Source organism: Salvelinus namaycush, unplaced genomic scaffold (assembly GCF_016432855.1).
Source record: "Salvelinus namaycush isolate Seneca unplaced genomic scaffold, SaNama_1.0 Scaffold1709, whole genome shotgun sequence".
In the NCBI taxonomy this organism is placed as follows: domain Eukaryota; kingdom Metazoa; phylum Chordata; class Actinopteri; order Salmoniformes; family Salmonidae; genus Salvelinus; species Salvelinus namaycush.
The window spans coordinates 39,129-54,438 of record NW_024058463.1 but is presented as its reverse complement, the minus strand read 5'-3'; the positions used below and the strand labels follow the sequence as shown (position 1 = coordinate 54,438).

The 15,310-nt window shown below is 52.7% G+C and overlaps 1 protein-coding gene across 1 annotated transcript in view; it reads right to left on the bottom strand.

The window, feature by feature from the left end:
- Positions 1–753: 753 nt before the first annotated feature.
- LOC120037342 (low-density lipoprotein receptor-related protein 6-like) overlaps positions 754–15,310 on the bottom strand; it is a 33,333-nt gene continuing 18,776 nt past the window's right edge. Inside the window, exons 4-7 of the mRNA XM_038983495.1 lie at positions 10,916–11,112; positions 4,594–4,725; positions 3,243–3,469; positions 754–1,538 (exon numbers count right to left, since the gene is read on the bottom strand). Of these exons, the coding sequence (XP_038839423.1) occupies positions 1,365–1,538; positions 3,243–3,469; positions 4,594–4,725; positions 10,916–11,112 (730 nt within the window). The 3' untranslated portion in view covers positions 754–1,364. The remainder of the gene's footprint in view (positions 1,539–3,242; positions 3,470–4,593; positions 4,726–10,915; positions 11,113–15,310) is intronic.

Below are 15,310 nucleotides of genomic sequence, written 5' to 3'. Positions count from 1 at the left end.
TTAGTATAGAGACAGCAGTTACCCAGCGACAGGATCCAGTACGATGGTTAGGGTTAGGGTGTAGGGGTTAGTATAGAGACAGCAGTTACCCAGCGACAGGATCCAGTACGATGGCTAGGGTGTAGGGGTTAGTATAGAGACAGCAGTTACCCAGCGCCAGGATCCAGTACGATGGTTAGGGGTTAGTATAGAGACAGCAGTTACCCAGCGACAGGATCCAGTACGATGGTTAGGGGTTAGGGTGTAGGGGTTAGTATAGAGACAGCAGTTACCCAGCGACAGGATCCAGTACGATGGTTAGGGGGTAGGGTGTAGGGGTTAGTATAGAGACAGCAGTTACCCAGCGACAGGATCCAGTACGATGGTTAGGGGTTAGGGTGTAGGGGTTAGTATAGAGACAGCAGTTACCCAGCGACAGGATCCAGTACGATGGTTAGGGGTTAGGGTGTAGGGGTTAGTATAGAGACAGCAGTTACCCAGCGACAGGATCCAGTACGATGGTTAGGGGTTAGTATAGAGACAGCAGTTACCCAGCGCCAGGATCCAGTACGATGGTTAGGGGTTAGTATAGAGACAGCAGTTACCCAGCGACAGGATCCAGTACGATGGTTAGGGGTTAGGGTGTAGGGGTTAGTATAGAGACAGCAGTTACCCAGCGACAGGATCCAGTACTGTATGGTTAGGGTGTAGGGGTTAGTATAGAGGACAGCAGTTACCCAGCGACAGGATCCAGTACGATGGCTAGGGGTTAGGGGTTAGTATAGAGACAGCAGTTACCCAGCGACAGGATCCAGTACGATGGTTAGGGGTTAGGGTGTAGGGGTTAGTATAGAGACAGCAGTTACCCAGCGACAGGATCCAGTACGATGGTTAGGGGTTTGGGTGTAGGGGTTAGTATAGAGACAGCAGTTACCCAGCGACAGGATCCAGTACGATGGTTAGGGGTTAGGGTGTAGGGGTTAGTATAGAGACAGCAGTTACCCAGCGACAGGATCCAGTACGATGGCTAGGGGTTAGGGTGTAGGGGTTAGTATAGAGACAGCAGTTACCCAGCGACAGGATCCAGTACGATGGCTAGGGGTTAGTATAGAGACAGCAGTTACCCAGCGACAGGATCCAGTACGATGGTTAGGGGTTAGGGTGTAGGGGTTAGTATAGAGACAGCAGTTACCCAGCGACAGGATCCAGTACGATGGTTAGGGGTTAGGGTGTAGGGGTTAGTATAGAGACCGTAGTTACCCAGCGACAGGATCCAGTACGATGGTTAGGGGTTAGGGTGTAGGGGTTAGTATAGAGACAGCAGTTACCCAGCGACAGGATCCAGTACGATGGCTAGGGGTTAGGGGTTAGTATAGAGACCGTGGTTACCCAGCGACAGGATCCAGTACGATGGCTCGTGGTTCGTCCAGGTCCTCTGATATCAAGATCTTCCGCATGGTTCCGTTGAGGCGTGTCACCTCGATGCGGTCCGTTCCCGTGTCCGTCCAGTACAGGTTCCGGGCGATCCAGTCCACCGCGATGCCGTCGGGGTGGTTCACCTAAGAGAGAAGATCGGGTTAGCGTAGTTCCTCGTGAATGTTGTTCTGGAGGCAGTTCTGCAGAGTGGTCACTAGCTGCCACAGCCTGCTGCGGAGGTTAGGATGACTGACCAGCTGTCAGTGACCTCTGCTGCTACCAGATATCTGGCCCAGCTGTCAGTGACCTCTGCTGCTACCAGATATCTGGCCCAGCTGTCAGTGACCTCTGCTGCTACCAGATATCTGGCCCAGCTGTCAGTGACCTCTGCTGCTACCAGATATCTGGCCCAGCTGTCAGTGACCTCTGCTGCTACCAGATATCTGGCCCAGCTGTCAGTGACCTCTGCTGCTACCAGATATCTGGCCCAGCTGTCAGTGACCTCTGCTGCTACCAGATATCTGGCCCAGCTGTCAGTGACCTCTGCTGCTACCAGATATCTGGCCCAGCTGTCAGTGACCTCTGCTGCTACCAGATATCTGGCCCAGCTGTCAGTGACCTCTGCTGCTACCAGATATCTGGCCCAGCTGTCAGTGACCTCTGCTGCTACCAGATATCTGGCCCAGCTGTCAGTGACCTCTGCTGCTACCAGATATCTGGCCCAGCTGTCAGTGACCTCTGCTGCTACCAGATATCTGGCCCAGCTGTCAGTGACCTCTGCTGCTACCAGATATCTGGCCCAGCTGTCAGTGACCTCTGCTGCTACCAGATATCTGGCCCAGCTGTCAGTGACCTCTGCTGCTACCAGATATCTGGCCCAGCTGTTAGTGACCTCTGCTGCTACCAGATATCTGGCCCAGCTGTTAGTGACCTCTGCTGCTACCAGATATCTGGCCCAGCTGTTAGTGACCTCTGCTGCTACCAGATATCTGGCCCAGCTGTTAGTGACCTCTGCTGCTACCAGATATCTGGCCCAGCTGTTAGTGACCTCTGCTGCTACCAGATATCTGGCCCAGCTGTTAGTGACCTCTGCTGCTACCAGATATCTGGCCCAGCTGTTAGTGACCTCTGCTGCTACCAGATATCTGGCCCAGCTGTCAGTGACCTCTGCTGCTACCAGATATCTGGCCCAGCTGTCAGTGACCTCTGCTGCTACCAGATATCTGGCCCAGCTGTCAGTGACCTCTGCTGCTACCAGATGACTGGCCCAGCTGTCAGTGACCTGAGGTCAGGATGACTGGCCCAGCTGTCAGTGACCTGAGGTCAGGACGACTGACCAGCTGTCAGTGACCTGAGGTCAGGACGACTGACCAGCTGTCAGTGACCTGAGGTCAGGACGACTGACCAGCTGTCAGTGACCTGAGGTCAGGACGACTGACCAGCTGTCAGTGACCTGAGGTCAGGATGACTGACCAGCTGTTAGTGACCTGAGGTCAGGATGACTGACCAGCTGTTAGTGACCTGAGGTCAGGATGACTGACCAGCTGTCAGTGACCTGAGGTCAGGATGACTGACCAGCTGTTAGTGACCTGAGGTCAGGATGACTGACCAGCTGTCAGTGACCTGAGGTCAGGATGACTGACCAGCTGTTAGTGACCTGAGGTCAGGACGACTGACCAGCTGTTAGTGACCTGAGGTCAGGACGACTGACCAGCTGTTAGTGACCTGAGGTCAGGACGACTGACCAGCTGTCAGTGACCTGAGGTCAGGACGACTGACCAGCTGTCAGTGACCTGAGGTCAGGACGACTGACCAGCTGTTAGTGACCTGGGGTCAGGATGACTGACCTGTGAGGTGACGATGAACTGAGCGTCAGAACCGTCCAAGTAGGACCTCCTGATGGCCCTGACCTCGTCGTCCGTCCAATAGATGTGTCCGTCCACCGGGTCGTAGTCGATGGCGATGGCGTGGCGGATGTCGTCCGTCTGGAGGATGATGTCGGTAAAGTCGGGCGTATCCAGGGAGATGCGGCGCAGGTCAGTCCGCCGGGCCAGGAGGAGGAGCTGAGTGGGACCTGGAGGGGGGAGAGAGGAGAGGAGAGGTGAGTGGGACCTGGAGGGGGGAGAGAGAGAGGAGAGGTGAGTGGGACCTGGAGGGGGGAGAGAGGAGAGGAGAGGAGAGTGGGACCTGGAGGGGGGAGAGAGGAGAGGAGAGGTGAGTGGGACCTGGAGGGGGAGAGAGGAGAGGAGAGGTGAGTGGGACCTGGAGGGGGGGAGAGAGAGAAGAGAGGTGAGTGGGACCTGGAGGGGAGAGAGAGAGAGGAGAGGTGAGTGGGACCTGGAGGGGGGAGAGAGAGAGAGGAGAGGTGAGTGGGACCTGGAGGGGGGAGAGAGAGAGAGGAGAGGTGAGTGGGACCTGGAGGGGGGAGAGAGAGAGAGAGAGAGGAGAGGTGAGTGGGACCTGGAGGGGGGAGAGAGAGAGAGAGGAGAGGTGAGTGGGACCTGGAGGGGGGAGAGAGAGAAGAGAGGTGAGTGGGACCTGGAGGGGGGAGAGAGAGAGAGAGGAGAGGTGAGTGGGACCTGGAGGGGGGGAGAGAGAGAGAGGAGAGGTGAGTGGGACCTGGAGGGGGGAGAGAGAGAGAGGAGAGGTGAGTGGGACCTGGAGGGGGGAGAGAGAGAGAGAGGAGAGGTGAGTGGGACCTGGAGGGGGGAGAGAGAGAGAGAGGAGAGGTGAGTGGGACCTGGAGGGGGGAGAGAGAGAGAGAGGAGGGGTGAGGGGGACCTGGAGGGGGGAGAGAGAGAGAGAGAGGAGAGGTGAGTGGGACCTGGAGGGGGGAGAGAGAGAGAGAAGAGGGTCAGGGAATACAGGAGGGGACATCTACATCTAACATCTAATACCCCCTGCCCCCCAACATCTAATACCCCCTGTCCCCCAACATCTAATACCCCCTGTCCCCCAACATCTAATACCCCCTGTCCCCCAACATCTAATACCCCCTGTCCCCCCAGCATCTAATACCCCCTGTCCCCCCAGCATCTAATACCCCCTGCCCCACAACATCTAATACCCCCTGTCCCCCCAGCATCTAATACCCCCTGCCCCCCCAGCATCTAATACCCCCTGTCCCCACAGCATCTAATACCCCCTGTCCCCCCAGCATCTAATACCCCCTGCCCCCTAACATCTACGGTTTCTCACCGTCTCTGCAGGTCTTGCTGTCCTCCAGCAGCTGGACTCCGGTGGGACAGGCACACTGGTAGTAAGGAGTAACAGGAGACAGGAGACACAGATGGGAACACCCTCCGTTCCTCACGGAGCACGGTGAAGACACTGTTCAGGAAGGAGACGACATGCAGTCAGAGGACCAGTCTACAGATAAACACCTTTCATCCATTATCACTCTGTCCCACAGCCTATTCCCCCATTATCACTCTGTCCCACAGCCTATTCCCCATTATCACTCTGTCCCACAGCCTATTCCCCATTATCACTCTGTCCCACAGCCTATTCCCCCATTATCACTCTGTCCCACAGCCTATTCCCCCATTATCACTCTGTCCCACAGCCTATTCCCCCATTATCACTCTGTCCCACAGCCTATTCCCCCATTATCACTCTGTCCCACAGCCTATTCCCCATTATCACTCTGTCCCACAGCCTATTCCCCCATTATCACTCTGTCCCACAGCCTATTCCCCATTATCACTCTGTCCCACAGCCTATTCCCCATTATCACTGTCCCACAGCCTATTCCCCATTTAGTACACTACATGACCTGAGGAGACATTATCTCTGGAGAGTACACTACATGACCTGAGGAGACATTATCTCTGGAGAGTACACCACATGACCCGAGGAGACATTATCTCTGAAGAGTACACTACATGACCAAAAGTATGTGGACACCCGCTCAGCCAACATCCCATTCCAAAATCATGGGCATTAATATGGAGTTGGTCCCCCCTTTGCTGCTATAACAGCCTCCACTCTTCTGGGAAGGCTTTCCACTAGATGTTGGAACATTGCTGCTATAACAGCCTCCACTCTTCTGGGAAGGCTTTCCACTAGATGTTGGAACATTGCTGCTATAACAGCCTCCACTCTTCAGGGAAGGCTTTCCACTAGATGTTGGAACATTGCTGCTATAACAGCCTCCACTCTTCTGGGAAGGCTTTCCACTAGATGTTGGAACATTGCTGCTATAACAGCCTCCACTCTTCTGGGAAGGCTTTCCACTAGATGTTGGAACATTGCTGCTATAACAGCCTCCACTCTTCTGGGAAGGCTTTCCACTAGATGTTGGAACATTGCTGCTATAACAGCCTCCACTCTTCTGGGAAGGCTTTCCACTAGATGTTGGAACATTGCTGCTATAACAGCCTCCACTCTTCTGGGAAGGCTTTCCACTAGATGTTGGAACATTGCTGCTATAACAGCCTCCACTCTTCTGGGAAGGCTTTCCACTAGATGTTGGAACATTGCTGCTATAACAGCCTCCACTCTTCTGGGAAGGCCTTCCGCTAGATTTAGGAACATTGCTGCTATAACAGCCTCCACTCTTCTGGGAAGGCTTTCCACTAGATGTTGGAACATTGCTGCTATAACAGCCTCCACTCTTCTGGGAAGGCCTTCCGCTAGATGTTGGAACATTGCTGCAGGGGGACTTGCTTCCATTCAGCCACAAGAACATTAGTGATGTTGGGTAATTAGGCCTGGCTCGCAGTCGGCGTTCCAATTCATCCCAAAGGTGTTCCGTGGGGTTGAGGTCAGGGCTCTATGCAGGTCAGTCGAGTTCTTCCAAACGATTTCTGTATGGACTTTGCTTTGTGCACAGGGGGCATTTTCATGCTGAAACAGGTTAAGGGCCTAGTCCAAACTGTTGCCACAAAGTTGGAAGAACAGAATCATCTAGAATGTCATTGTATGCTGTAGCGTTAAGATTTCCCTCCACTGGAACTAAGGAGCCCAAACAATGAAAACCAGCCCCAGACCACTATTACAGTTCAGCTGGGCCGTGTGTTTCTACGGTCCTCAGAGTAGAGAGTTCTGGGCCCTGTCTAGACGTGACAGTTCAGCTGGGCCCTGTCTAGACGTGACAGTCCAACTGGGCCCTGTCTAGACGTGACAGTCCAACTGGGCCCTGTCTAGACGTGACAGTCCAACTGGGCCCTGTCTAGACGTGACAGTTCAACTGGGCCCTGTCTAGATGTGACAGTTCAACTGGGCTGTGTGTTTCTACGGTCCTCATAGTAGAGAGTTCTGGGCCCTGTCTAGACGTGACAGTTCAACTGGGCCCTGTCTAGACGTGACAGTTCAACTGGGCCCTGTCTAGATGTGACAGTTCAACTGGGCCCTGTCTAGACGTAACAGTCCAACTGGGCCGTGTGTGTTTCTATGGTCCTCAGAGTAGAGAGTCCTGGGCCCTGTCTAGACGTGACTGTTCAACTGGGCTGTGTGTTTAGTATTGCGCTACATTTAAATGTGTCCCCCATGTCCACAGTGTGTCCGGATCCCCCTTTCCTGCGCTACATTTAAATGTGTCCCCCATGTCCACAGTGTGTCCGGATCCCCCTTTCCTGCGCTACATTTAAATGTGTCCCCCATGTCCACAGTGTGTCCGGATCCCCCTTTCCTGCACTACATTTAAATGTGTCCCCCATGTCCACAGTGTGTCCGGATCCCCTTTCCTGCACTACATTTAAATGTGTCCCCCATGTCCACAGTGTGTCCGGATCCCCCTTTCCTGCACTACATTTAAATGTGTCCCCCATGTCCACAGTGTGTCCAGATCCCCCTTTCCTGCGCTACATTTAAATGTGTCCCCCATGTCCACAGTGTGTCCGGATCCCTCTTTCCTGCGCTACATTTAAATGTGTCCCCCATGTCCACAGTGTGTCCGGATCCCCCTTTCCTGCGCTACATTTAAATGTGTCCCCCATGTCCACAGTGTGTCCGGATCCCTCTTTCCTGCGCTACATTTAAATGTGTCCCCCATGTCCACAGTGTGTCCGGATCCCTCTTTCCTGCGCTACATTTAAATGTGTCCCCCATGTCCACAGTGTGTCCGGATCCCCCTTTCCTGCACTACATTTAAATGTGTCCCCCATGTCCACAGTGTGTCCGGATCCCTCTTTCCTGCGCTACATTTAAATGTGTCCCCCATGTCCACAGTGTGTCCGGATCCCCCTTTCCTGCACTACATTTAAATGTGTCCCCCATGTCCACAGTGTGTCCGGATCCCCCTTTCCTGCACTACATTTAAATGTGTCCCCCATGTCCACAGTGTGTCCAGATCCCCCTTTCCTGCGCTACATTTAAATGTGTCCCCCATGTCCACAGTGTGTCCAGATCCCCCTTTCCTGCGCTACATTTAAATGTGTCCCCCATGTCCACAGTGTGTCCGGATCCCCCTTTCCTGCACTACATTTAAATGTGTCCCCCATGTCCAAAGTGTGTCCGGATCCCCCTTTCCTGCGCTACATTTAAATGTGTCCCCCATGTCCACAGTGTGTCCGGATCCCCCTTTCCTGCGCTACATTTAAATGTGTCCCCCATGTCCACAGTGTGTCCGGATCCCTCTTTCCTGCGCTACATTTAAATGTGTCCCCCATGTCCACAGTGTGTCCGGATCCCCCTTTCCTGCGCTACATTTAAATGTGTCCCCCATGTCCACAGTGTGTCCGGATCCCCCTTTCCTGCACTACATTTAAATGTGTCCCCCATGTCCACAGTGTGTCCGGATCCCCCTTTCCTGCGCTACATTTAAATGTGTCCCCCATGTCCACAGTGTGTCCAGATCCCTCTTTCCTGCGCTACATTTAAATGTGTCCCCCATGTCCACAGTGTGTCCAGATCCCCCTTTCCTGCGCTACATTTAAATGTGTCCCCCATGTCCACAGTGTGTCCGGATCCCTCTTTCCTGCACTACATTTAAATGTGTCCCCCATGTCCACAGTGTGTCCGGATCCCTCTTTCCTGCACTACATTTAAATGTGTCCCCCATGTCCACAGTGTGTCCGGATCCCCCTTTCCTGCACTACATTTAAATGTGTCCCCCATGTCCACAGTGTGTCCGGATCCCTCTTTCCTGCGCTACATTTAAATGTGTCCCCCATGTCCACAGTGTGTCCGGATCCCCCTTTCCTGCGCTACATTTAAATGTGTCCCCCATGTCCACAGTGTGTCCGGATCCCCCTTTCCTGCACTACATTTAAATGTGTCCCCCATGTCCACAGTGTGTCCGGATCCCCCTTTCCTGCACTACATTTAAATGTGTCCCCCATGTCCACAGTGTGTCCGGATCCCCCTTTCCTGCACTACATTTAAATGTGTCCCCCATGTCCACAGTGTGTCCGGATCCCCCTTTCCTGCGCTACATTTAAATGTGTCCCCCATGTCCACAGTGTGTCCGGATCCCCCTTTCCTGCGCTACATTTAAATGTGTCCCCCATGTCCACAGTGTGTCCAGATCCCTCTTTCCTGCGCTACATTTAAATGTGTCCCCCATGTCCACAGTGTGTCCGGATCCCCCTTTCCTGCGCTACATTTAAATGTGTCCCCCATGTCCACAGTGTGTCCGGATCCCTCTTTCCTGCGCTACATTTAAATGTGTCCCCCATGTCCACAGTGTGTCCGGATCCCCCTTTCCTGCACTACATTTAAATGTGTCCCCCATGTCCACAGTGTGTCCGGATCCCTCTTTCCTGCGCTACATTTAAATGTGTCCCCCATGTCCACAGTGTGTCCGGATCCCCCTTTCCTGCACTACATTTAAATGTGTCCCCCATGTCCACAGTGTGTCCGGATCCCTCTTTCCTGCACTACATTTAAATGTGTCCCCCATGTCCACAGTGTGTCCGGATCCCCCTTTCCTGCGCTACATTTAAATGTGTCCCCCATGTCCACAGTGTGTCCGGATCCCCTTTTCCTGCGCTACATTTAAATGTGTCCCCCATGTCCACAGTGTGTCCGGATCCCCTTTTCCTGCGATATATTCAAACGCCAGTATAAATCTACACACGGTGGAACAGGCAGAATATGAAAACACAACAACTGATGGCAGTAGCTAACTACTGGGAGCTAATTAGCCAGCTAACCTCTGTAGTTAGCTAGCAAGCAATGCTAAAGGGATTGCATAACTCTAGTCAAAAACAGACAAACTGTTCTTCTAAATATTAGCTGGCATTTATAAAAGGCCAGCGAACACGTTCCTCACACGCTAGGAGCGCATTTCCTCCAACGGTATAATGAGAAAGGTGCCTCTTGGTCCAAAACACACGTTTTCTGGAGACTTGTGGGAGGAGTGCTGAGGAGTAGCCCTCTAATGCCCTTTCAGTAGCCTGATTGGTCCAGACTGAGGAGAAATCCACACACAGTGCATCCCTGACCACCTCCTGAAGGGGTCAGACAGATCTGACCACAAATCAGAACACAAAGCCACTTGTGTGCGTCTAGACTCGTCTTTTCAATGTGATCTTTGTATTCTGATAGCAGAAGTTGCATATATAAGGTGTCAAGCGTAGACACGACCCTGGAGACAGCTGTTACTGCAGGGGAAGGGGGCTGCTACAGCAGGGGAAGGGGGCTGCTACAGCAGGGGAAGGGGGCTGCTACAGCAGGGGGAAGGGGGCTGCTACAGCAGGGGAAGGGAAGGGGGCTGCTACAGCAGGGGAAGGGAAGGGGGCTGCTACAGCAGGGGAAGGGAAGGGGGCTGCTACAGCAGGGGAAGGGAAGGGGGCTGCTACAGCAGGGGGAAGGGGGCTGCTACAGCAGGGGGAAGGGGGCTGCTAGAGCAGGGGAAGGGGGCTGCTACAGCAGGGGAAGGGGGCTGCTACAGCAGGGGGAAGGGGGCTGTTACAGCAGGGGAAGGGGGCTGCTACAGCAGGGGAAGGGGGCTGCTACAGCAGGGGAAGGGGGCTGCTACAGCAGGGGAAGGGGGCTGTGCATGCAGGGTCATTGACGTGTAGCAGGCCCCTCTGCACGGTGACACATTATCTGAATTAAACCTCAGAGTACAGGGCTTCTACTGTCCTAGACCTAGCTAGCCGATCATAGAGCTATTGTCCTAGACCTAGCTAGCAGATCATAGATCTACTGTCCTAGACCTAGCTAGCAGATCATAGATCTACTGTCCTAGACCTAGCTAGCAGATCATAGATCTACTGTCCTAGACCTAGCTAGCAGATCATAGATCTACTGTCCTAGACCGAGCTAGCAGATCATAGATCTACTGTCCTAGACCGAGCTAGCAGATCATAGATCTACAGTCTAGACCTAGCTAGCAGATCATAGATCTACAGTCTAGACCTAGCTAGCCGATCATAGATCTATTGTCCTAGACCTAGCTAGCCGATCATAGATCTATTGTCCTAGACCTAGCTAGCAGATCATAGATCTATTGTCCTAGACCTAGCTAGCAGATCACAGAGAGGAGGAAAAGGTGACCGGGCCCATTCTATATTCTGTTTGGGAGAGGAGCCCGTCATTCAGGGCGAGTGGGACCAGTGATTGGCTGTCTTACGTAGCGGCTGTCTCTCCTGGCTGTAGACGTGTATGTCCATGGGAGAGAAGATGTCCGAGTGGACCTCCCTCCGATCCTCCCCGGTCTCTTTCTGACACGAGTGGATGGAATGAGTGCTCCAGTCCGTCCAGAAGAGAGTCTCCTCGTACAGCGTCAGAGCGAAGGGGTGAGGAAGGTCTCCCTTAACCACCACCTCCCTGGAGACACAGAGACAAGACACTAGTTTAGTACTGTGGTAGCAGTAGTCCTCCCTGGAGACACAGAGACAGACACTAGTTTAGTACTGTGGTAGCAGTAGTCCTCCCTGGAGACACAGAGACAAGACACTAGTTTAGTACTGTGGTAGCAGTAGTCCTCCCTGGAGACACAGAGACAAGACACTAGTTTAGTACTGTGGTAGCAGTAGTCCTCCCTGGAGACACAGAGACAGACACTAGTTTAGTACTGTGGTGGCAGTAGTCCTCCCTGGAGACACAGAGACAGACACTAGTTTAGTACTGTGGTGGCAGTAGTCCTCCCTGGAGACACAGAGACAGACACTAGTTTAGTACTGTGGTAGCAGTAGTCCTCCCTGGAGACAGAGACAGACACTAGTTTAGTACTGTGGTAGCAGTAGTCCTCCCTGGAGACACAGAGACAGACACTAGTTTAGTACTGTGGTAGCAGTAGTCCTCCCTGGAGACACAGAGACAGACACTAGTTTAGTACTGTGGTAGCAGTAGTCCTCCCTGGAGACACAGAGACAGACACTAGTTTAGTACTGTGGTAGCAGTAGTCCTCCCTGGAGACACAGAGACACTAGTTTAGTACTGTGGTAGCAGTAGTCCTCCCTGGAGACACAGAGACACTAGTTTAGTACTGTGGTAGCAGTAGTCCTCCCTGGAGACACAGAGACAAGACACTAGTTTAGTACTGTGGTAGCAGTAGTCCTCCCTGGAGACACAGAGACACTAGTTTAGTACTGTGGTAGCAGTAGTCCTCCCTGGAGACACAGAGACACTAGTTTAGTACTGTGGTGGCAGTAGTCCTCCCTGGAGACACAGAGACAAGACACTAGTTTAGTACTGTGGTAGCAGTAGTCCTCCCTGGAGACACAGAGACAAGACACTAGTTTAGTACTGTGGTAGCAGTAGTCCTCCCTGGAGACACAGAGACAAGACACTAGTTTAGTACTGTGGTAGCAGTAGTCCTCCCTGGAGACACAGAGAGAGACACTAGTTTAGTACTGTGGTATCAGTAGTCCTCCCTGGAGACACAGAGAGAGACACTAGTTTAGTACTGTGGTAGCAGTAGTCCTCCCTGGAGACACAGAGACAAGACACTAGTTTAGTACTGTGGTAGCAGTAGTCCTCCCTGGAGACACAGAGACAAGACACTAGTTTAGTACTGTGGTAGCAGTAGTCCTCCCTGGAGACACAGAGACAGACACTAGTTTAGTACTGTGGTAGCAGTAGTCCTCCCTGGAGACACAACACTAGTTTAGTACTGTGGTAGCAGTAGTCCTCCCTGGAGACACAGAGACAAGACACTAGTTTAGTACTGTGGTAGCAGTAGTCCTCCCTGGAGACACAGAGACAGACACTAGTTTAGTACTGTGATAGCAGTAGTCCTCCCTGGAGACACAGAGACAAGACACTAGTTTAGTACTGTGGTAGCAGTAGTCCTCCCTGGAGACACAGAGACAAGACACTAGTTTAGTACTGTGGTAGCAGTAGTCCTCCCTGGAGACACAGAGACAGACACTAGTTTAGTACTGTGGTAGCAGTAGTCCTCCCTGGAGACACAGAGACAGACACTAGTTTAGTACTGTGGTAGCAGTAGTCCTCCCTGGAGACACAGAGACAAGACACTAGTTTAGTACTGTGGTAGCAGTAGTCCTCCCTGGAGACACAGAGACAAGACACTAGTTTAGTACTGTGGTAGCAGTAGTCCTCCCTGGAGACACAGAGACAGACACTAGTTTAGTACTGTGGTAGCAGTAGTCCTCCCTGGAGACACAGAGACAAGACACTAGTTTAGTACTGTGGTGGCAGTAGTCCTCCCTGGAGACAGAGACAGATACTAGTTTAGTACTGTGGTAGCAGTAGTCCTCCCTGGAGACACAGAGACAGACACTAGTTTAGTACTGTGGTAGCAGTAGTCCTCCCTGGAGACACAGAGACAGACACTAGTTTAGTACTGTGGTAGCAGTAGTCCTCCCTGGAGACACAGAGACAGACACTAGTTTAGTACTGTGGTAGCAGTAGTCCTCCCTGGAGACACAGAGACAGACACTAGTTTAGTACTGTGGTGGCAGTAGTCCTCCCTGGAGACACAGAGACAAGACACTAGTTTAGTACTGTGGTGGCAGTAGTCCTCCCTGGAGACACAGCAAACAGCCTGTCCACTATAGCCTGTCCCCTAGCCCCTATAGCCTGTCCCCTAGCCCCTACAGCCTGTCCCCTAGCCCCTACAGCCTGTCCCCTACAGCCTGTCCCCTAGCCCCTATAGCCTGTCCCCTACAGCCTAGCCCCTACAGCCTAGCCCCTACAGCCTAGCCCCTACAGCCTAGCCTGTCACCTGTCCCCTACAGCCTGTCCCCTACAGCCTGTCCCCTACAGCCTGTCCCCTACAGCCTGTCCCCTACAGCCTGTCCCCTACAGCCTAGCCCCTACAGCCTGTCCCCTACAGCCTGTCCCCTACAGCCTAGCCCCTACAGCCTAGCCCCTACAGCCTAGCCCCTACAGCCTGTCCCCTACAGCCTGTCCCCTACAGTCTGTCCCCTACAGCCTAGCCCCTATAGCCTGTCCCCTATAGCCTGTCCCCTACAGCCTAGCCCCTACAGCCTAGCCCCTACAGCCTGTCCCCTACAGCCTGTCCCCTACAGCCTAGCCCCTACAGCCTGTCCCCTACAGCCTGTCCCCTAGCCCCTACAGCCTGTCCCCTACAGCCTGTCCCCTAGCCCCTACAGCCTGTCCACTACAGCATGTCCCCTACAGCCTGTCCCCTAGCCCCTACAGCCTGTCCCCTACAGCCTGTCCCCTAGCCCCTACAGCCTGTCCCCTACAGCCTGTCCCCTACAGCCTGTCCCCTAGCCCCTACAGCCTGTCCCCTAGCCCCTACAGCCTGTCCCCTACAGCCTGTCCCCTACAGTGCCTTCAGAAAGTATTCACACTCAACTAGTTCCACGTTGTGTTATAAGGTCGGATTAAAATGGATTTACAAATTAAAATTTCTTGTAAACGATCTACACAAACATAGAATGGCAAGCGGTACCGGAGTGCCAAGTCTAGGACCAAAAGGCTTCCCAACAGTTTTTACCCTCAAGCCATAAGACTCCTGAACAGGTAATCAAATGGTTACCAGGACTATTTGCATTGTGTTCCCCCCCCCCCCAACCCCTCTTTTACTCTACTGCTACTCTCTGTTTATCTTATATGCACAGTCACTTTAGCTATACATTCATGTACATATGTACATACTACCTCAATTGGCCCGACCAACTTTCTGTTCATCATATATGCATAGTAACTTTAACCATACCTACATGTACATACTACCTCAATCAGCCCGACTAACAGGTGTCTGTACGCAGCCCCTCCCCTGTACGCAGCCCCTCCCCTGTACGCAGCCCCGCCCCTGTACGCAGCCCCGCCACTGTCCGCAGCCCCGCCACTGTCCGCAGCCCCGCCACTGTCCGCAGCCCCGCCACTGTCCGCAGCCCCGCCACTGTCCGCAGCCTCTACACTGTATAGAGCCTCTACACTGTATAGAGCCCCTCTCCTGCATGTAGCCCCTCTCCTGCATGTAGCCCCTCTCCTGCATGTAGCCCCTCTACTGTATAGAGCCTCTCCACTGTATAGAGCCTCTCCACTGTATAGAGCCTCTCCACTGTATAGAGCCTCTCCACTGTATAGAGCCTCTCCACTGTATAGAGCCTCTCCACTGTATAGAGCCTCTCTACTGTATAGAGCCTCTCTACTGTATAGAGCCTCTCTACTGTATAGAGCCTCTCTACTGTATAGAGCCTCTCTACTGTATAGAGCCTCTCTACTGTATAGAGCCTCTCTACTGTATATAGCCTCTCTACTGTATATAGCCTCTCTACTGTATATAGCCTCTCTACTGTATATAACCTCTCTACTGTATATAACCTCTCTACTGTATATAGCCTCTACTGTATATAGCCTCTCTACTGTACATAGCCTGTCTTTTTACTGTTGTTTTATTTATTTCCTTACCTATTGTTCACCTAATACAGGCTCTAACCAACAGTGCAAAAAAGGTAAGTAAGTATTTCACTGTGAGGTCTACTACACCTGTTGTATTCGGCGCACGTGACAAATAAACTTTGATTTGATTTGAATAAAACACATCTTGATTACATAAGTATTCACACCCCTGAGTCAATACATG